The sequence below is a fragment of the Mytilus californianus genome, unplaced genomic scaffold, assembly GCF_021869535.1.
Source record: "Mytilus californianus isolate M0D057914Y unplaced genomic scaffold, xbMytCali1.0.p SCAF_5, whole genome shotgun sequence".
Classification (NCBI taxonomy): Eukaryota; Metazoa; Mollusca; class Bivalvia; order Mytilida; family Mytilidae; genus Mytilus; species Mytilus californianus.
This window is the reverse complement of record NW_026262701.1, coordinates 44,092,454-44,116,422: the sequence shown is the minus strand read 5'-3', so window position 1 is coordinate 44,116,422 and position 23,969 is coordinate 44,092,454. Positions and strand designations below refer to the sequence as shown.

At 31.1% G+C, this 23,969-nt stretch overlaps 1 protein-coding gene across 3 annotated transcripts in view; it reads left to right on the top strand.

Moving 5' to 3' along the window:
• LOC127702286 (deoxynucleoside triphosphate triphosphohydrolase SAMHD1-like) overlaps positions 1 to 22,953 on the top strand; it is a 190,551-nt gene extending 167,598 nt beyond the window's left edge. For 2 of the 3 annotated variants that reach the window (XM_052206419.1, XM_052206420.1), the window contains exons 10-22: positions 750 to 910; positions 1,599 to 1,714; positions 2,267 to 2,337; positions 4,566 to 4,766; positions 5,531 to 5,578; positions 10,296 to 10,460; positions 13,656 to 13,747; positions 15,264 to 15,320; positions 17,038 to 17,230; positions 18,251 to 18,340; positions 19,966 to 20,070; positions 21,015 to 21,148; positions 21,728 to 22,953. In XM_052206419.1, the coding sequence (XP_052062379.1) occupies positions 750 to 910; positions 1,599 to 1,714; positions 2,267 to 2,337; positions 4,566 to 4,766; positions 5,531 to 5,578; positions 10,296 to 10,460; positions 13,656 to 13,747; positions 15,264 to 15,320; positions 17,038 to 17,230; positions 18,251 to 18,340; positions 19,966 to 20,070; positions 21,015 to 21,148; positions 21,728 to 21,755 (1,461 nt within the window). In that variant the 3' untranslated portion in view covers positions 21,756 to 22,953. The remainder of the gene's footprint in view (positions 1 to 749; positions 911 to 1,598; positions 1,715 to 2,266; positions 2,338 to 4,565; positions 4,767 to 5,530; positions 5,579 to 10,295; positions 10,461 to 13,655; positions 13,748 to 15,263; positions 15,321 to 17,037; positions 17,231 to 18,250; positions 18,341 to 19,965; positions 20,071 to 21,014; positions 21,149 to 21,727) is intronic. The other variant, XR_007982355.1, reaches the window with a different exon arrangement.
• Positions 22,954 to 23,969: the final 1,016 nt, after the last annotated feature.

The window sequence follows — 23,969 nt, the reverse complement described above, 5'->3', positions numbered from 1 at the left end:
AAATAATCAGCTGCAAATGGAAGCTGTTAACAATGGTTGGTATCTCAAGGACAACAAACCTACTATTACCCTCATAACCAGTCAATAAGTGTATAATAGTTCTGTTATATTGACAAAATTGGTTGAGCAATTCCAACAGACAAAATAGGTTAGTGTGACAATAATTGGGATCCAGTAGCCAAAAATGTGTAAACATACATCACAAACATACAACACAACTGACTAAAAAATTCAAATAAACATACAAATAAATCTAATAAAGACGTCAACAAAAAACGTGAATAGATAGTAAATTTGACAATGACGTCAACAAAAATTTTTTGCCGTTGATAGTACATACCGTATATAATATACATATACTTTCTCGATAACGTAAAAGTTAAGTAAATATAGATACAAGGGTACACAAAATAGAAACAACAATGTAAAAACCCTTTGTGACCGAATCGCACCTCATGACCAACCTGCACCAGAAATGCAAAAAGTTAAAAAGTTAAAAAAAAAACGATGGTGGATTGCTTTAATACCGAATCACGTCAAAAGTGATACGAACAAAAGAAACATAACAGCACGAAGACAAATAACGGGAATCTTAACATTTTATATTAATCACACATAGAAATAATGGAAGTACTCAAAATACTCAACAAAATGGAATAAAGTAATATCATCTTTGGATTGTTTTTTTTTTTTAGAATATTCGAGCATTAATACTAAATAAATCTAAAATATTTATATCAATTTTTCAGATATTTAATGATCCCGTCAATGGACATACAGAAGTTCATCCTCTTTGTATCAAAATAATAGATACTCCGCAATTTCAGAGACTGAGGGATTTAAAACAATCGGGAACATGCTATTTTGTTTATCCTGGGGCAACTAACAATAGATTTGAACATTGTATTGGGTAAGCGACTGAGTCATAGAAAAACACATTGCATATAATCAAAATAATATACCTAAAATGCGTTGGAGCATAAAAAGCAGAACTAGAAAATGCAATAATAACCTTGTTCTTGAGATCGTGTTATCGTTATCTAGATATAAAAAGTAAAAATAACAAAAATACCGAACTCCTGGTAAAATTCAAAAACGGAAAGTCCCTTAACAAATGGCAAAATCAAAAGCTCAAACACATCAAACGAATGGAAAACAACTATATATTCCTGACTTGGTACAGGCATTTCTTTAAATAAAAAAAGATGGATTAAACCTGGTTTAATAGCTAGCTAAACCTCTCACTTGTATGACAGTCGCGTAAAAAACAACAGTCTAAGTTAAAACATATTTTACAAGATGTTTTATTTAGATGCCAAATGAGAATTACATGTTTTATAGACATGATAGAGTAAGGCTGTGGCAATTTTTTAATTTTCTAAAACATACTGTTCTTATTTCCTTTTTAAAGTAAAGATGTCTATGTTTACATATGTAAACATCAGAGGAACATCAAACATGACATTTCAACACTTACGGATTTTATTTCTTTGATTTATAGAATAAACATAATTATTAAAGAATCAAATAATGTTATTATTGAGGGGTAAAATAAAGGTTGTAATCATACCACCTTTGATAGGATACTTATTTTTCAGAGTATGTTATCTTGCTGGACAGCTGGTCCGCATGCTACAGAAGAGACAGCCAGAATTAAATATAACAAATAAAGATATTTTGTGTGTAGAAATTGCAGGCCTTTGTCATGACTTAGGTAAGACATATCTGATAATGTATTTTAGACTGAATTTGTTCGCAAATTGATTGTTTGATTGTTTTGATATTAGGATAGTGTGCCAGTAACTAAATATATGAGACGGATTTCAAATTTAACTGTTGAGTCTATATATTACTAATTGCCATAGCAAATAATATCCACAGTTGGGTTTAATGTTTTTTTATCCTTTGAGAAAAAAATGAATAAAAAAAATGCGCTTTTCTTAAATGACATTTTCCAGCTAAACACCAATGAATTAAAGTTGCCAAAAATAGCAATGAAATAATGAATGACAAACAGTTCTTTCATCAGTGATTTTTGAAAGTTTATTTCACTTGAAAAGAAAACAGTTTAAATGCCGCTAGACTTTTATCTCATTGAATTTGTTTTAAAAAACGCTCTTGGTTTTTTTTAAAGTGTGAAGCGGTGTTCATTTTATTCCATTTTCTTTATTGAATTATTTTACGTTTGTATTTTTGATGTGAAGCGAATTTTTAGTGAATCAAAATTTTCATAAATGTTTAATCACGTATAGATTTACAATTGTAGGTCATGGACCATTTTCACATCTATTTGATTCAAAATTTATACCAGCAGTAAGACCCACTTCAAAATGGAAGGTATCATATAGATAAATGTGCTACAAATGAGAAAAAATATATCGTATTTTTAGCTCACCTAGCCATGACATCACTTTAGCATCAGTCGTCGTCTCCAACGTCGTAAACTTTTTTAAAGATCTTTTGCTCTGAAAACACTGAACTAATTTCAACCAAAGTTAGTTGTTATTTCAACTAAAATATCAGACCACTCCTTGAGGAGATGTTGCCCTAAAAGTATTTTTTGGTTAATTTTCATGATTCTTTTCTAATATTTAAAAAAACTGTATAAGAAAGGTAGAAACAGTTGAAGGTATAAATGATCAGCAATAGATGATCCACAAAAATGCTTATATGACCGAATCTATTGAATGACTCCATAAGGACTTAATGCCCGTAACTGACGTTGTTTGACTATTTTTACTGTGTCTATCCATTATTTTGAAATGTTTTATAATAGATAGGTAGAAAGTGTTAACAGCAACATAATCAGAAATACAAAATTTACACAAAATGACCAAAACCATTGGATAACCCCTCAATATGTTTAAATCTTAAACGATGGCTAATTTTCGTGTCTGTCGTTTACTTTTGTAAAAATTCATAAAAATAAACAAATTCCGAACTAATGGCAACCAAACGTTGGAAAAATGATCCTTAGTGTGTCCAACGATTGTAAATGTTTTCCCAATACGTCAACAGACATGGCCAACATAGCTAAATATAGCGCATAGGGGTAAAACGTTTAAATTGTCTTATACCTTGAAAACGACAATAGATAGAGAAAAATATGGTAGGGTCAATCATGCTCAGAATGTCACGATCTACCTACATACTATTTTAATGAATAACCTGGTTGCATTGTATCAATCTATTATGGCAAAATTGCCACGTGAGCTATAGACGTGATAGAGGATCAAATCCTCCTCCTGTATCTTTCATTGTTTTCCTTCGCAAAACAATATTTATGTCTCATATAACGTTTCTAAAATCGACCTTTGTGACCATGCTTTCACAATGAAATATAGTAAATGCTGTAAGATATATTGTCAACAAATACGACACAAAAAGTAGTTTATCGATGTTCTGAACTAAATCTTTTTGGACTATAAAATCATTGAGAACAAAAACCCAATTGAATCTCATCTCATAACGGAGCGAGGCATGGAAGTATCGACAGGATTAACATCTCACAATATACCTGCATGAGCCGCCATGCGATCTACATATAGTAAAGACGCTACGATAGGGAATCATAATTAATCGGTTGATTTGTAGATAAGACCATATGCTATTACTAAATTTGAAAAGAAGAGATACTATACAAAGAATCTCTGTTTTCTAAGGTTTCATATTTTTTTTATATTTTTTTTCAAAGAGGTGACAAGTAAGAAATACCTGGTTGAATCAGATATGAATTGCCACTGCAAATAATACATGTATTTAAATTCTTTAACTGATAATGTAGTGTTTTACATTTGTCATTTCGGGGCATTTTATAGCTGACTATGCGGTATGGGCTTTGCGCATTGTTGAAGGCCGCACGGTGACCTATAGTTGTTAATTTCTGTGTCATTTGGTCTATTGTGGAGAGTTGTCTCATTGGTAATCATACCACATCTTCTTTTTATAACACTGGAAAAAATTATTAGTTCTATTTTCTGTCCAACATAGTTTCTTTTTCTCAAAATCAACATACCCGCCGTTCCTATAATACGAGGTATATAGATATGATTAGATAACGTTTTGAAATATCATACATTTATGTCCTTTTTAAGACAAAATGTTGTATCAACCAACTATCAACAAGCAGATTCACTTATGTTACAAAAACTTAATTTGGTCGTTATTTAATGCAGAAATATTACTAGAACATAACATTTAATGAAGAAATGTTTAAAAACATATAACGCGTACAAATATAATAAAACAGAAACCTGTATTGAATATTCTGCTGAGAAGCATTTGGGAGTAATAATCTTCCATCCAAGTTAAGAAATGTAATAATTAATAGCAGAAATAACTAACTTAACGTTACATTATATTGAAAGAAATCTAATTGATAAAATTAAAGAATAAACGAAAAAGTTGCCTTGATTATAACCCACCGACTCAAACTCCAATAAAACGGAAAAAAGATCAATTGCTATGAAAGTACAAGAAAACTCTGCTTTGCTAATGTCAAATTAAATTCATTATGAATGCTTTTCTACGATATATACTATTGTATGATAAATTTTAAATTTCAGCATGAAGATGCATCAGTAATGATGTTTGATTATTTGATTGAGAAACATAATCTTATGGGAGAATTTAAGAAATATGACTTGATAGATAAAGATATCAAATTCATCAAAGAACAGATTGAAGGACCTAAACAAAATAGGGAACAAACTGCAGGTCATCAGAAATATGAAAAACATATTGGAGGACTTAAAATAGAAGAGAGTGTAAGAATATCAGGATTCAATACCTTATTTCCTTTCTCTTTTGTTTTGCTTCGGAGATATTTTTCCATATTTTTGATACATTGTACTGATTGCAAGACAAATCTTTTATCAGCGAACATTATAGTGAGCTCATATTTCCATAAAGAACTAAAAATAAATAGCAAAACCATTAAAAAGAATAATGGGGAAATACTTATATGCTCCTTAATTGATTTTCTAAGATCTGTATAAAAAAATCAGAAAAACAATATCCGTATTTACATGCCAGTATATATCAACTGAGCTATCATGCTGGTGATATCCATGTAAATAACTAACTAATTTAATTCAACAATGATTGTTAACATGTTTTGTGTTTATAAACGTTTAAGGATAGAAATAGGTGTAACATCATTTAGGGGCTATTAATTTTCCTTTTTTTACATTTTGAAAGTGTGCATATTCAGTCTAAAGACGTCTGGCAAACAAAATGGGTATGAACTCATAGGAAGCTCCATAACAAAAAAAAACAACTATATGCCATGTTTACTTTGAAGCTTCTTAAACAAGCATTTACCAGAAAAGAAAGTTTACCTATACTACTGTAAAAAGTCAAAACAATGAGCTGGATGGCATATTTTTAGCCTGTATATGTCTCCAATTCTTAGAGTATAAGATAATACTTACATTTATTGTTTTAATTTCCTTGTAAAACACGTACTTCTGTATAAAAAAAAAATACTTCCGTAATGTTTAAAACGGTTAAGTTGCGATTGCTGTTATAGGTTTGGCCATACCATGGTAGAGATCAAAGTAAAGGCTTTTTATATGAGGTAAGTTTTGTATTACTTATAAAAAAGAAGATGTGGTATGATTGTCGATGAGACAACTCTCCACAAGAGACCAAATGACACAGAAATTAACAACTATAGGTCACCGTCCGGCCTTCAACAATGAGCAAAGTCCATACCGACCAGTCAGCTATAAAAGGCCCCGAAATGACAATGTAAAACAATTCAAACGAGAAAACTAACAGCCTAATTTATATACAAAAAACTGAACGAAAAACATATATGTTACACATAAACAAACGACAACCACTGAATTACAGGCTCCTGACTTGGGACAGGCACATACATACCGAATCAGAATGTTGCGGAGTTAAACATGTTAGCGGGATCCCAACCCTCTCCCTAACCTGGGACAGTGGTATAACAGTACAACATAAGAACGAACTATAAAAATCAGTTAACTCATTAGGTGGATAAAAATACAAATTATACAAATACAAGTCGACGTGGCCGGGTACTTGTACATCCAAACAACAAAAAGACACTTAGTACAGATCTGAGAGTACTCGCAGTTACTGACAGCTAGTTCAAAGCCACTAACAACTAATAAAAAAGATCATGCATTTAAGACTAAATTATCAATCCGTACACATCAAACATCCAATGGATTTAGAGTAAAGACGTCATAAACAGTCAGAGAAAAAACATGACCTTGTGCAATGCCAAGATACAGGTATCGACAGATCGTAGATCCATGAATGTGTATATGTATATAACAATAACATTTAGTTTGCTTTTAATTTACTGATAACAAAATCAATATTAGTTCCAATAAAAACAATATTTAATGATCTAATTACAGTGTTGAATTGGTAACCTTTTAGAATAAGTTTATTTAAAGGATCGATAAGTTTACCAGGATCGTTTCTAAATTTCCGGGCACGGTAAACAATATTGCCGTAAAAATGAGGATGTGCGATCCCGTTTGAAATAAGTTTTCTACAGGTACAACCAAACTTCAAAACCTAATCTTTATATCTGTGGAAGAATTTAGTAAAGGTTTTAAGTAATTTGTGGTAACAAAATCCCTGGCTTAATAATTTACCAGTAATACATAGATTACATTCGTTAAAATCAAAAACGTCACAACAGACACGGGCATAGCGAACGAGTTGTGAAATATAAACACAGTAAGATGGTGCCAAAGGAACATCACCATCTAAAAAGGGAAAAAAAGGGAAAATTAGCAATAGGGAACGAAAAATCATCCCTTTTGTCCTAATTTTTAGTGTTGAGTTTCCCTTGTAAAACCGAAATATCTAAAACTAGGAAAGGACAGTTGTTACCGTTTAAATTTGATTTATTTATAGTAAGTTCCTTTGGGTAAATTTCGGCAGTATATTGAGAAAATTATTGATTATTTAACGAAAAAATATCATCAAGATAACGGTAAGTGTTGTTGAATTTATCAGTTAAATGCAACTTAGAGTTTGGTCATAAACTGTGATTCATAACAGTACAAAACAAGTCTGCTATTAAAGGGGCACAATTAGTGCCCATAGGAATACCTACAACCTGTCGATAAACGTTGCTGCCGAAACGTACATAAATATTATCAAGGAGAAAATTAACAGCTTTAATCATCTCATCACACCTCCAGTAAGTATATCTAGCATATTTACCTTTCTCATTAGAGAAGAAGGCTTTAAATGAGTTGCAGCAAATATATCTGCATTCAGATTTACCAAACGACCATTTAATTAAATAGCCAAATTTTTGTTTGATAAGATTGTGTGGAAGTGTAGTGTAAGCATACTGTCCTCAAAACTATTTTTAAAAATGAAGACAGCAATCGATTCGCTATGCTTCTCTCGTCAAATTAATCATTCAAACTGGTAAACTACTGTTGCTTACTTCTATTGACACTAAATTTTCCAATTTTTTTTAAACGTGATCTGAATAATGTTGATTGTAAAACTGACATTAAACCATGGTCTTAATGTAAATCTATAATGCCTTTGATAATATGAATATAGCGTTTATTAGAATTGTCATGGTCTTGAAAAGTGATTGAGTGTGGATAGAGGTAAATTAGGAATTTTTATATAGCCCAATAATACATTACGTTTTGCTTATTTATCAACAGCTAATATTTCGATACCACTATTGATGAGCTGTTAATTTTTTGACGATCTCTATCTTAATATTTCAAAGACCATAAAGAGATATATTCAACAAAAATAAAACACAAAATATGAATAACAAATTTCAGAATATAGCCATTTATTTTAAAAAATGGAATGCACATATAGGCCTACACTAGCTATACTGCCAATATAAATCTTTTCAAACGATCATACCCTAAATATTTGGTGGTTGACTACACATTTTTAAATAATAGCTTTGACCTTGTTTGACGCCAAATATCTGTCTTATCTCGCAACCATTCCCAACTCTAATTTATCTAATTCGATATACATACAACATTGAAGAACCCCTTCTTAAACATTTGTCAAAAATGCTATGGTTTGACTCGATGGTATGTATAAAACAGTCCAATCCGATCTGATTGGTGTGAAAATTAGTCAGGATCAATACATTTATAAAGAACTCTGCTTTTGCTGAGGAAACGTTCATTTGTATTGACATGCCATCGCATACGGTCTTGTTGGGAACTTCCAAGGCATGTGTTGGAAAATGTCAAATTCTTCGTGCGTTAAATGACCATGATCCTTTATTTAAGTAAACTTATTAATTAGAATGGTAGCTTTTTGCATACAAAGAAAATGTTAGCAAATCAAGGCAGAAGAGCTGTTTTATTATAAATGTGAGTTTTACTTTCCCTATTGGACTCTTAGATATCTAATTATCTTAAATATGATAGTTCATGGTTGTTATTAAAATGACACTGGTTCGTTGACTATTTATTGTAAAAATGTATATTCAGTAAGCTGTATTGCTTTTGAACAAACTATTATGTTTATAAACTGTTTTGTATGAGCTTGAATGATTATTTCGTAGGTATAAAAAGGATCAAATCTGGACCCTAAATAAAACATTGTTCACAAGAAAAGTGCATATGTTCAAGTGCCAATTACTTATGATGACATAGAATCGTTCATCGTTTCAATGTTGTTCGCCGGAAAACATCTCCCGCTACATATCAACATTGCATTTTTTAATCAAACATCAAAACAAAATAAAAAGAATGTGTAATCTAATCCTTTGAATGATTGTAACCAAATCAATTTTATTACGTTTTTATGCATTGTTAAATATATTATTTCAAATATAAAGAAGGGGACCCAAAGATATGTTCGTTTTCAATAATTTAAAATTTTGAAAAGATTGTTCAATAGAATTTTTGCAACTAACAATCCATCTTATATGAACTATATGTTCTTAGTGCATGGGTTAAATTTCAGTTTTACAAGGTAGGAAATTCGTGTTTAATTATTTGTCTTACGGGACTTTCCGTTTTGAATTTTCCTTGGGGTTCGGTATTTTTGTCATTTTACTTTTTACAGGAAATGAACATTTATAATTGCTTACACCGAAGAACTGTCATCTTGATAACTTGAATAAAAACCGATGTATAAATACTTGAGGTGCTATATGACAAAAAAGATGCGTAAACGATTGTCCATCACCGTCTATGGCAAATTTCGACTGTGGGAGTTGGAATATTAATTTCGAAATTAAGAGATAACTGTAATGTATTTGAAGCTTTGTGGACGTCCATCGGTAGTGTTACTGTCGCAAATTTAGTTTACCTGGCGACGCGTAGCCGAGACAGGTAAACTGGTATTTGCGACAGTAACACTACCGATGGACGTCCGCAAAGCTTCAAATACAATACAGTTATCTCTATTTTAATGCAAAACAAGTACATAATTCAATTTCAATCATAATTTCAGTGCAAAATTCTCTTAAAAAAAAATTCCGCGAAAAGATGTTATCTTCTTTGGCCCCTTAAACTAGGTGTCTTCATAGGTAAGCTTCCGGCGTCAAACGTAAACACCGGGCGTTTTCTGGCATCTTGGACGCTTCAGAATGTAATAAAATTTGATAAAAAGAAGATTTCTAGGTGCAACATGTGAGTTTTTTTGCTTATTATTGTAAAAATTACATGTCAATACATTCCGCAATTCAAAATGTCGGCTTCCTTAGTTACAGACAACGACATAGAGAATTTTACGCTTACTGTCATTCAATCAGAACCATTGATACAAAATAATTGCATTAGAATATTTTTTATAATTTATCAAAGGACAATGCGGGAAATGTATGTTATAAATAATGTCAGTTGGGTAGCACGGACTACTAGTTAATGATTCTCGGAAATTAATAGTTCGTCAGCAGCGGTATCGACCATCCACTAAGTATATAAAAATGGTACCGATGTATTCGTTGTGTTTGAATCGCTTTCCTAAGTTAACGTCCATTAGGTACGCTCAAAACAAAAATGTATTGTTATTTCTGGTTGGATTGTTACAAGATTTCTATTTGAATTAAAAAAAGATGTTCCTTGAAATAAAATGAAATGAAAATGAATATATGACTTCAATTAGGTTTAAATAAAATCTGTATAATGTATTCACAAAGTAACCAGTTATCAAAACTATAGTCATATATGTATTTTTTTTGTTAACGATAATGCTATTATCAATTAATACATGTTAAAAGTGATAAGACGTTTTCAGATTATAGCAATAATTATTACTTTTTTCTTTGACATGGTCATAGTATTGTTTTACAGATAGTAGCCAACAAACGGAATGGTATTGATGTTGATAAATGGGATTACTTTGCAAGGGACTGTTATGGTTTAGGAATAAAAAATACGTTTGACCACAACAGATTCATGAAGTTTGCAAGAGTGTTAAAAGTAAAAGATGAATACCAGATCTGTTCCAGAGATAAGGTAAATGAAATTTTTAATATATCTAGCATTAGCAGGTGATAAAATGTGCTATTAACATTCCTTATACGTAATATATCACAGGTAAACAGGCATGTGGTCGAAACGTTGGACTTGAGATAATTATAATAACTTCACTTGTGTAATATAGAATGTCGAATTACTTCAGATAATTATAATAACTTCACTTGTGTAATATAGAATGTCGAATTACTTATTATTGCAAATATTACTTGTTACCGAATCGTTGGACTTAATTATGTGTGTTAATATGAATATTGATAGTTTCCTTGAGAATAAGAAAAGAATATCTCTCGAAGACAAGAAGAGTTTTATATGCATTATTTGGGTTTCGTTTTTACTGTTTCGAAGTGATATTTTTATTTTCATTTTTTTTTGCCAAGACATTATTCAAATCCAAACGAATATAACTCTTGTGCAGATTTAATTTGTCGTGGATTATACCAAATATGAATTCCATTGTGTCGCTGCATAAGCGTGAACCGTCTTGTTTTTTCATTGTCTAGCCATGATCGATTGCATAAATCATAATACAGACGAACCCAAGCACGAAGGGCTTTATCCACATAGAAAATGGTCTGTCATGACTTTTGAGGGTCGTCATTTATCTTACGAACATCAAATGTAATTGGTGCACTTCGATTTTCATCTCTTTAAAGTGTGATAGGAGAATTGTGTTTTTTATTTGGAATTAGGCCATTACCAGAATAGAATTCTAATTTATCAAAGTATTTTACAGCATGTTACTCTTTTTGTTAGATAGTTTGGAATAACATCTCTTGTTTTACAATTTATATTACCTTTGATTGTTAGAAATGGAATAATGTTTAAAACCTTGAACATGCTCGAATCATTCACATGATAACACATGTAATAAAGAACTTCAGTAACAACATTTTCAGACACTAACTGCCATTTCAAAATCAAAGATTCTACCTTATTTATAACTGCCATACAAGTGGGATATTCAGCTAGCTATTAAAGCAGGTTTAACGCACCAGTTTCTTGGGTGATTGATAGTGTTTTATTTTGTCAGTTTTTATGGACTTCCTGTCTTTGAATTTGCCTTGGAGTTCGATTTTATTGTTTTACTTTTTAACCTTTGTCGTGCGTTTACTTTTAGCTGCATTTTGTGGAAACAATGATAATTGGTAAAGAAACAACATATCAAATTTCAATAAAGCATAAATATAATATATTCTTATTTCGTTTTCCAACTCATTGTTCCAACATGTGATTTCAATGTTGTTCTCGTAGAAACATAAATCGGAAATTGCACGACGGATATCGTTCAAATAAAACTCTGACGAAGATTTAAAACAAAAACGAAATGGGTAATACACGAAGTTAGTCTAAGTTAAATTGTCAGAACATTTAGATAAACAACTGGCACAACAATGTTATTTAACCCTACAGTATGCTGTCAACCTAAATGTGTACGTGAAATTCTCACGGAAATACTTAGTTTAAGGGACAGAGTTTTAGGCGTAATAATTCGTTTTCAAGAGTAATTGCATTAAATCGTATACTTGAGGAGTGCAGTCTTTACTAGTTGAAATACTATATCTGGAAAGATTTTATTGAAATCAACTTCAATAATTACCACGCAGAATCAAATTAGATTTGACAGTATGCATGATGTAGCTGCAGTCGTTTATTAAAGATAATTTTATGAAATGTGCAAAAATATTTTGAAATTTTTGACAGTGCTTATGTCCATTTTTTGCTAGCAAAGGAGTTGAATTAAAGAAGATTTAGGACATGCCTCAATGAAACAGCAATGCAACGACAAAATAACAAAAATACATAAAGATGATAACCTACAATATTTGACAATAGATAAGTTTCTGTACAATATCAAGCTCAGAATCGTTCTGAGAAACGTTTTTTGACTTGCCACAAACACAAATTTCTTAATCGTTACGATATCTCCAAATAACAAAACATTAAGTATGACATAAGACAACAATTGAATTGGTTCAAAAATTTTGCGACGGGAACTTGAACATATGGAAGAAAGGGCGGGAGAAGTTTTTGTAAATGTCAATCCTCCCACTTTTTAATCTCGATCAATGGACCAACAAACCGAAAATTAAATAACATATTAACTGTAAAATCAGTTCACAAAGGCACTTAAGTCTGAAATAACTGTTACATAGGTGATAAAACACAAACTTTTTAAAATAAACAATTTAATACCGTATCGAAAAAGCGCGCGATCATTGAAACAAACCCTCTAAAATAACATTAAATGGTCATACACATAGAAAGGAAAGAAAATAAATAGATACGGTAACGTCATTTTGGAAAAACAAAACACACGGTGACACGAATAAACTGAAAAAAAATGTAGAAGAATTGCTAGCGCTGCCACTTATTATTTAGCAAAAACGCATAATCATAACATAAAGTCTATTTAACCATAGACAGATATTTGAAGGACAATTGCAACTTATTTATTTTTGAAGACCTTTGTTGTAAGGGGTAAACAACATAAATATTAGTTACAAATTTCAGTGAAAGCTTTCATTGTAAGACAATAAACGCACTTTAATGATGAAATATGACCGTATATTTAAACGTTGGTATTTGTTACATTGATATATCTAATGATTTGTTTCCTAGTAAAATTGATACTACAAAAATTATAAGATATCTTCATGATATTGTTCCAACGAAATCATACATTTGAAAAATCTACCTTTTTTTTTATAATTTTTAGTAACTGAGATAATTAGATAAATTTATGTACCGTGGATTCATAATTATTCGTTTGATACCAACTTATGTGGATTTTGTCTTTGTAGGAGAATCATGAATTTATATGTCCAACGAATTGCAAATTTTCTATAAAAATGTATTCAGACAATGGGGATAACCACTAAATCAAATATTCACGAAAACGCAAGTTTTCTTTAATCCACGAAAATTGGTGCACACAAAAAAAAAATGAATCCACAGTAATTGACTTATGAGAAATACATTTTCGTTATTGACAATCCAAGTTTTTGTCAAACTCTAACTTTAAATAAATGAAAAAATAACACAATATGCAATAAAAAAACCAATTTGTTAGAAAATGTTAAGATATATCATTTCAAGTTCATTGTAAAATAAGGTGATTAAAAAAATAAGAAATACCAAGGGAACAGGTACAACAATGTGTGTTTATTTCAGGAAGCAGAAACACTATACGGTATGTTTCAAATAAGAGCAACACTACATAGAAGAGCTTATCAGCATAGAGTTTGTGATGCTATCGAAGCCATGTAAGTTAATGAACAGTTAGATCTGATTTGTTTATATTTAGAAATATAACTCAAAATGTTATAAAAATCCTCACAAAGAAAACCCATATCAAGCTGTATCAAACATTATAATTTTTACTTATTAAAGGCATATTGAGGGACCAATTCAAGTCAAATTGATATGACTTCCTTTCTTAATTCACATTCATGAAAATAAAACACAAATACATGCTCTTTGTAGCACAGACATTATCTGTTGTCGGAGACCGCCTGTTGATTACTAGGAGCTTGATGTCGTAAATTGGGCTAATGTGTTGTTTTGTTGTTGTAACAACAACGAATCCCACACATTTTCGATTATTTATACTCAACATTATACAGATTTCCCGATCACTACCAGATTGTTAGATTGCCATACCATTAAATGAAACTTACGTAAGCGAAAGATTTTCCTTGGTCGTCTCTTTCAATGCATTTCAATCTGGATTAGATCCACCGGTTGAACGTGAATCTCTGTTTCCCTAGTTGTGCTTTAATGTTAAAATTTGCAAACTGCGGGTTTCTAGTAAATCTTGGAAAGGTTTACTATAGAAATATATAAGATATAAGAAAAAATTTAGTCTGTCTCCGATTTTTATAATAAGAAGCTATGTGCCTGCTATTTATTTCACCGATTGGATCATACTTATATTGTACTTAATGTTAAGAACTTACACCAGCTAAGCCATTGAAGTCACCAAAATACACATGGTTGCATAAAAACTACAAGTTAGAAACTTTTGTGACAAATATCTGCACCAGAGTTTATATTTACAACTTGACAGTATTGATCGTTTGCTATTTCACCCACGTTCATGTTTTGCATCTTATTCCTATATACATAAACAATAAATTTTTCAAATACATTGTATCAACAAATGGGATTAATTGTCCCAACGAGGTACACTTAGAACTACATATAGAGATATTTTGTCCAGTCATGACAACTTAAAATTCTTTTGCTTCGGAGCACTTGAGACCACCCGAGTTTTTCATTGTTTTTTGGACCTCAATCTTAGATTTTTTATGTTGTGTTTGTCTTCTGATCGTTTTTCGCTTTTTCAATGACATTGTCAGTTTGTTTTTCGACTCATGAGTTTGAATGTCTCGACGTAGCTTTCTCCTCTCTATTGGATCGTATGTAAGAACATCCATTAATTGAATTCATTCTTATGAAATCAACAATTCGGTGGTCTAACAAACAATTCTCAAGTTTTCGTAATGAAATGTTAGATTTGAATTTTTACAAATGGTCTCTTGATCTTGGTGCTAGCATTCTTTTTATTTTTTTTTATTTCTACTCGTTTTTAGAATATGGTAATATGAAATAATAATGCAAAATCTGAAGTAAAGTTATATAACACAAATTTTAAACATGAATTGTGTTTCTCTCTACTTTTATGTAAGTCAATCATGCATGTATGCGTGATTATCGATATATGTAACAGTGACAGCTTTTCACATTCTAAAGAAATCTTTTCTCTTTGCATTTTTTCAGGGTAACAGATGCATTTATTGCCGCAGACCATAAAGGTATCATTCCAGGGAAAGATGGGTATGTGATTTTAAACAGTTTTATTGCTGAAAAAAAAAATTAAAATAACACTTGTTAAATTTTATGCGTCCGAATCGCTTTTCTAAAATAACCTTAATTAGAAAAGCTCAATCCAAATATTTGAAATCCAAGGAAGTATGATTACCGAAACAAGGACTAAATGACGAAAAAGGACCTACAAATAATTGCCAAATCCATAAAAGCTCAATTTTGACTGAGGGAGTTGGAACCTTAGTTTCTTAATAATTTATAAATCTATAAACGGACAATGTAAAAAATGTTTGTTATGAATCATGTCAGTACCGAATCACTGACAACTGTGCTGATGTTACCCTCGGAGACTAATAGTTCACCAGCAGTGGTATCGACCAAATGCTATGAAAATGAAATAACTCTTTGTAAATTTTATGCATCAAATTAAACTAATTTTATGCATCAAATTAAACTAATCTTATGCATCAAATTAAAATAGATCCTTCAAGGTAAAGCAATTGGTCAATATTGAACTGTGCGAATAGAATTGTATCAATTGTACAAGGGAAATGAATCAATCTGATTAACATAAAGATCTTGTGTCGACGCGTTGCTTACTAGGATCTGACAACACTCTACTTTTTGTTCTGGTAATAATAACATCAGCTAATGAAATCGTTCCCTCAAATTTTTGGAGGTGTGAATTATATATCCCGATATGCCTTTAAGACATAATGTGCAACGGAGTGTTTACTAATATCCTTTAAGTGAAGCGTCGAATCACAATTTGTTTTAAGTGGATACACGATCGCAATGAAAATCCACTTGGAAATCAATTGAAAACGTTTTAGTTTATTTATTCGATGCTATTTGATCATACCAAATGAGGAGAATTGGTCGGTCTGAACGATTTGACAGAGGTAGAATAATTGTTTTGATGCAATGAATCAATTGAATCAATTTCGTCAAATGTAAAATTGAGAATGGAAATGGGGAATGTGTCAAAGAGACAACAAACCTACCAAAGAGCAGAAAACAGCCCAAGGACACCAATGGGTCTTTAACACATCGAAAATTTTCACGCTCCCGGAGGAGAGCTTCAGCTGGCCCCTAAACAAAAATGTGTACTGGTTCATTGAAATGCACGTCAAAATAAACTCCGAAACATATAAATGAACTAAAATAAAAAAAAAACACACAGAATAAACAAAGGCCAGATTTGGGACAGGCGCAAAAATGCAGCGTTGAGTAAAATAGTTTTGACAAAAAGATATGTTCTAGATTTCCACGTGTGTTATCCGGACTGAAGAAGTGTTTCGTTTATCATCATGCTATTATATCATATCATCATAAATTGATTTTTTAGATCGTTTAACATATGAAACAGCTCGTTTACGCCTTCTACTTGACCATATAGCTTCCTTAGTCAGGCGGTACTTTTCTTATCGACTAGGACTGTAACAAAATACATGATGTATCGTGGTATTTACATCTACTTGTTACAATATCCCTATTTCTGCAAATTGCGTGCTTTCTATACCCCTAGATTCGGTCTAGTAGTTATATGTAGGAGCGACAGATTCCGAATAACGAAAGCAAAATCAGCCTTTTTGGCGGAGTGGTCACTTTATATAGTGTATGCTAACTATATTAATATCTTAACCATGTTAAGCTTAATATAAAATATTAAACATTATTAAAAATATTTAATATTCAATTCTTTCGCTATTTAATTGTATAACAGGAATTTGAAGAAGTTATCTGAGTGCATTGACGATCCTGAAGCATATACAAATCTTTCCGACAGCATTTTCCATGTGATACTTATGTCTGTTGATAAAGGCCTTGAAAAGTCCAGAAAAATATTACAAAGAATCATGCATCGACAATTGTATGCTTGTGTTGGAGAAACTACCCCTACTGAAGGCGAAACATATGTAAGAAATATATTAAATAGTTATTAATTATGACAACAGGTGAATGCTACCTTTGAAATAATTCATTTATTAGTTTTAACTGTTCCTCATTTTCATCAAAATTGCATAAACGATGATGTTCACGTAGAATGCGAATCGTTATGACCACAAAGAATACACGCATGAATAAATATGCATGTAATTACGGATTCTTTTGAAAGTTATATTTAGAAAGAGATATTTTGATATAATCAGAGTGAAGCTGATTTTGTTCCATTTATCTAATTCACTTGTAACGACCTTAGTTCGAAAAATAGTACAACTTACCTCTTAAATGTATATAGTTTGAATACATCTTGAACTGTTACAAAACACATATTAATCATGTACCACCTTTTGAGAGGTAAAAAAACATTTTCAACATGTTCATTATCATTAATTTATATCTAAATAACAGTTAGGCTATTGCAATTCTGGAGGGAAAGAAAACAAATTTATTTAAAATATATTTAATTCTTTTATGTTGTTTAACTAATATGTAGATATTAGAAACACGAATATTTTGCCAAAAGATGGCTTTCCAGAAAGTTATTGGTGTTATCTATCTTTTGTATAATTTGAAATTCCTAAAATAACAGTTTTGGTCTAACAAGCCAATTTCAATATGCTTGTGGCATCACCATTAACAGCGTTCATGTGCAAGTTGAGTCTATTACCAAGGGCATTTAAATGTGCTCTTATTTAGTAGGCTATGAGCAAAATGATAGGTGCATACAGACTCATTTGGGTACAAAATTTACATTAAATAGTTATCAACGGTACCATAAAAACTTTGACTATTAGATTTTTGATAAACGTTGAAATAGAGACAAAAATTTAAAAAGCGGCCAAACAATTTGAAAACACGTATAATTCTAATGAAGTTAAGTTTATTTTGAACCTTTATCTAACATTGATAATTAACTTATATGAAAAAAATATCGATTATGATTAAAAAGTTTACAATTTTCTGTTTTCGTAAGTTAAGATTTCTTTTTGAAGGAAAAATCTTCACAAGTCATGTCAGAAATAATTTCAAATATACCTCCGGAGTCCAAAGGTGAACTACTTGAGGATGCCCTTTATGTTGATGTAAGTGGTTTTGATAATCAATGTTGAATGTATCAATGATACTCATTACTGTGCTTTTTTTCTATAAGTTCAAACATTGCCATTTGAGTTTCACTTTACCTATAAGGGTTTTTAAGTACTGTCCAAATACATATATCGTATTCGATGGGGATTATGTGCCTACGTTGTGGGCACATGTCATTCGTCAAAGAATAAGTAAACTTCTCCTCATTGTCGTTTTCAAAATGAAATTATTTTACAATCTTTTTACAGTTATTGAGTTATGTAACAATATGCGTAGAAATGTAAGGACCTATAAATGACAAATTGAAACCTCAATTAAGGATGGTCATAGGAACATCTTGAGAGTGTCTTATAATCTTAAATAAAGCTATAATAATTATAATCAAACGTGTAGGACGGGTCGGTGTATCTAATTATTTGTATTCTAAATTAAGGCGACAGTAGTTTGCCGATATTCAAATCTCTTAAATCGATTAGAAAGAAACAAATCAAAGTAACAATCAGAAACTGTGAAATCAAATGAACTCCGTAAAGACCGAGACCGGTTGCGTCGACAGGTTAAGATTATCCTGCTTTGCATGCATCACCCGCCGTGCGAATTCACATTAAGTAAGAATGTCACAATCGGGAATAGGACACAATATGTAAAACTAGAGATCAGACAACTATTCTGGTATTTCTATAGATCTAAGATTCCAAACATGTCGCTAATGAGATTGTAACACCGACAAATCGTATCAGTCAACCAATTATTATATTCAACTTTTATTGATCGAAATAATAACAAGAAGGGATTATTCTGATTTTACTTAATTGTTTAAAAAAATAAAAAATAGGACCTTACGTTCATTTGAGATTCATCACTTGTATACACGTATTTATTGAATCAATATGAAATGAGAAAAAAATCCACATGTTTCGGAAACAGAAATTCAAACTCTACTGTCTAAAGGAAACAACCAAAGAGGAATTTTAATGCCAATGCACCTATTTTAACTTAAGACATCATTAAGACACACATTAGGCTTATCTAAATGTTGAACAATTATTAGGACTTAAGTACCTTTGGAGGCTTTTGATAACCTGGCTTATGACTAATACATGTCCTAGTCCTAAGACAGCTTTGTTGATATGCACCTAGGTACGTTAGACATGTTTTTGTTGTTATTGTTTAATACTTTGCAGCTTGATGAAATCAGTTTAGACGTTTACACTTCATGTGTAACTGAAATAACACCTTATATTGAGGGAGAATATTTTGATTTTTGAACAAATATATATTTCACTGTAAACAGTCTCTAAACTTGAACAAGTAATCGATAAAGTTCTATGGCAAATGAAAATATCACTTAGTCATTTCGTGCGTCCGAAAAGCTTTTTTGTATTTACTTTCAGTGGGAAAGAACGGTTGAACCTAAACATTTGAAAGACAGACATGTAAACATATGCGTAGAAACGTGAGGACCTTTAAATGAAACCTCTAAAGAATAAGTTATATAATCATTCTTAACAAATTAATCTACGTATATCGTCGGTATGTTTCAATTACAAAATGAGTTCCTTAAATATGATTTCATATTCAAACCATAAATCACATGATCGTGTGTTCTTTTCTTTTCCAGTTAGTGTACCTTGATTACGGAAGCAAATCTAAAAACCCAATGACCAATGTCAGATTTTATAATAAACGAGATGTGACAAAACCAGTTCGTATAGATAAGAATCAGGTATGTACAAAGGCAAGCTCTTAAATAAGGTGTATGACATTTTACTATTTTAGTTGTATCTTGAATCATATACAATGTTCAGAAACCTTTGCCAAACTATTTAAGACCAAGCAGTTTCAAAAATCTGTTTTGAGTGTTTTGCTTGATTGATATAGAATTTTGAAAGATGTTACTATCATTGTGAATGTACTTATTCAAGCAAATCTTTCAGTTCTCAACAAATTTATATAGATAATGCAAATGAAGGGAATAGCGGAAAGACAAAAATTGGTTGTAAGACATGCTTTGTTGTACGCGTAAGTTTATTTTTTTGAAGGACACAAATTAAAGTATTTTAAAACTGTTTTTAATGTATATTAATTTAGTTACAATAAAACAAATCAAATATTCGCAACTAATGAAATCATATGTTATAAACAATGAATACAACACATTATAAATTTCATGCGATCAAAGCCCTTTTCTGGATTTACCTTCATCAGGAAAACCCAATGCCGAATATTTGAAAGCTCACTTTATAAGAACTGAAACCGTTGGAGAGTTATATGACTAAAAACATCAAAAAAAAGCCTACAAATAAAAACGAAATCTATCTAAGACAAACTTTAGTTTCTTAGTAATTTCTAAATTTATAAACGGACAATTTTAGAAAGGTTTGTTATAAATCATGTCAGTACCAACGTAATGACTACTAAGCTGATGATACCCTCGCGATCGGGGACTGATAGTTCACCTGCAGCGATATCGACCTAGTTCGGTAAAAATGAAAACAACACTTTAAAAAGTCCATGCGTCCGAAGCGTTTTTCTAGATTTATTTAAATATAGGTGTATATGTTTTGAATGCAATTAAATAGTTTTTAAATATTTTCATATGGCAAAACTTATAAAATTAAAATAATAATTATGCCGTAACGTAACAGTTGTATATTTTCCACTTCACAGGTATCGCTTATGTTGCCAAATGTGTTTTCAGAACAAATTGTTAGGCTATATTGCAAGAAAAATGACAGCGAGAGCTTGAAGATAGCCAGTGATTGTTTTAAGAAATGGTGTCAAGATAATAACCTTCTCTTACAGTAAGAAAAAATTTATAGAAATTAAAATCTGTCAAATGTATGTCGGTTTTTAGTTTTAAATGAAGGTTTTTTTTTCGTAATTTGAATATCATCCCTATACTATATTCCGTAGTGCCTAGTTTATCTTTAAGTAGGTTCCTTAATTTTTTGTGATAAACGATTCTTGATACACACAATTAATCATATCTTGAGTTTGAATTCATGATTTAACACAAAACACGTGAAAGGAATGAACAAAATCAGGATGATAAACAATAACTAAAAAAATAATCTACAAAATGAATACAATAATGATATTTTTGCGCGCGACACGTGTCTCTGATAGAATAACTTTCGTCAGGTAAACTATAAAATTGAGAATGCAAATGGGGAATATGTCAAAGAGACAAGAATCAAACCAAAGAACTGTATTCTCCAAGAAAAACGAGAAAACAAAAGAGAAGCGAAAACAGAAATACAGATAATAGATCATTACAGGCAAAACCAATAAGAACCGCCGTTATCGTGTAAAGTCGACATTATATAAGTATTAAATGATTTATATGTAGCCTCAGAGAGTGTATATTTTATGTTTTGCAGGATCAAGGTGCCAGAAGTAGTACGGTAAACATGGTAAAGAATGAATGACCATTAGAACTGACAATTGAAAACGGATTTGTCAAACTCAAGATTAACATTTGTTTTTGTCACTCAAAGTTCATGTTTTATTTATCTTACACGCAGTACTGAAATATCTAAATTGTTTACTCTACATTGTACATTATAGTAAATCTGGTCTACTCTTATTTTTCTAACCTGCAAAAAGCGTGTACTGGAGGGCTGCGTGACAAGAAAACAATAAAATATCAAAAATCGACAGGACAATATAATTGTCGATGTGATTAATATACATAAAAAATGTATAAGACATTCGAACGCTTATCATTGATATATGTTCAAAATTCAAAGATGTCGGTAGTTGGTGGTTGTTTATCAATTTTTGTTTTGTAAATTTGTTAACTCTGTGTATGTACTGTCTCTTAGTTTTATAACGTCAAATACTTTACTGCTTATACATTCCATGGAAACTGACATTTGCAATTCAAAATGTCGTTGACCTGTTCTCTGCACACATTAGATAGTGTTGTAATGATATAAGTACGATAACGCAATTTTAAGATACTTTTTATTTGAATATTTTGTGACTTTCTTTACGTTGAAAGTAGATGTTTTTTCCCCAAACATGTAGTCTCATTTCTGCAAAAATTTAATAATCGATATTGGACTATATTAAAAAGTATGCTTTCACGATTCCTTTCATGTCATCCATATTCGGATAAAAGGTACTTTGCATGATTTGTAAAGAAATTTGTTGTTCTAAAACTTTGGAAAACTTTTTTAATTCAGGAATGATCACCCTCGTGCAAAGCTCTGATTTCTTGTCCGGGTTTCCTTACATTCGGTTCTTGTTGTTTTTATCTACTCTTGAAAATCTGCATTTTAGACTTCTAATCTTCGAAAATTTTGGCCTCAAGCATCATCAGTTAGTTTTCGATATAGGCATCTGGTGTGGCAAAACTGTAACGTTAACGTCGAAAAGACGCACAGGCTATTTCAAGGCCCAGTTTTGACAAATTAAAAGACAATGTTCTCAAACAAATTTAATCTTAAAACGTCATAAGCAGTATGAGAGAGTATGACCTTGTAGAATGCCTAAATATGAGTATCGAGAGGATGTAAGATCATTATTAACTGAATGTTTACTTGTCATACAATAAAGAAAAAAGAAACAATATTATCAATCTGAATAAAAATATTTAAACGAATTGGATGATGACTTTCATTGACTCTCAGATGAAGTTGATGTGGAGGGTCGAAACAAACTAAACGAATATGACCAGACGCATTTAACTTTGTGAAAGACTATGATAAAATCGTCAAAACAAAAAGTAAAATCACAAAAATACCGAACTCCGAGGAAAATTCAAAACGGAAAGTCCCTAATCATATGGCAAAATCAAAAGCTCAAACACATCAAACGAATGGATAACAACTGTCACATTCCTGACTTGGTACAGGCATTCTTTTATGTAGAAAATGGTGGATTAAACCTGGCTTTATAGCTAGCTGAACCTCTCACTTGTATGACAATCGCATAAAATTCCATTATATTGACAACGATGTGTGAACAAATCAAACAGACCTATTTAGTCTATATAATGTTAAAATAGGACAACAGTCAACATTGTGTTATAATCTTAATCACTATAAAAACAAACAAATATGTAACAAAGAAATACAAAAAGGCATATAGACAAAGCACATAAGCAAAAAGGAAAGTCAAGAATACAAAAAATTTACCATAGCACAATGTAAAGAAAACTTTATGCCAAAGTATCAAACTAGGAGAGTTTGTGTTCATAGTTCATTACAACATTTTTGACATGATAATCAATAATTATGTATTAAACTTGACAAGTAATATTACTCGCTGTAAGAAATAAAAAAAACAAAAAACAAAAAACGAAATGCAATTTTCCAAACAAAGTCTTCATTACCTTCTTATTGAAATTAAGAAACAGAGTTTTCATTCGTCAAATAACGTTTGATGTTAAGAACTATCAAATGTTTATTAAACATGTTAAACAAGGAAACTTACCTTGAAAGGCATTTTTAGATTCCAACTCACCATGTTGACCATTTTTTCTTTTCTTCGAAAAGTTTGAGCTTTACATCTATTGCGCCCTTTATTTTCTTCAATAAGCTTCGATTCAGTGTTGTTGTTGCTTAGCGTCCATTGACAAAGATTTCATGCATGTTCAGAACGAGAACACATTAAAAA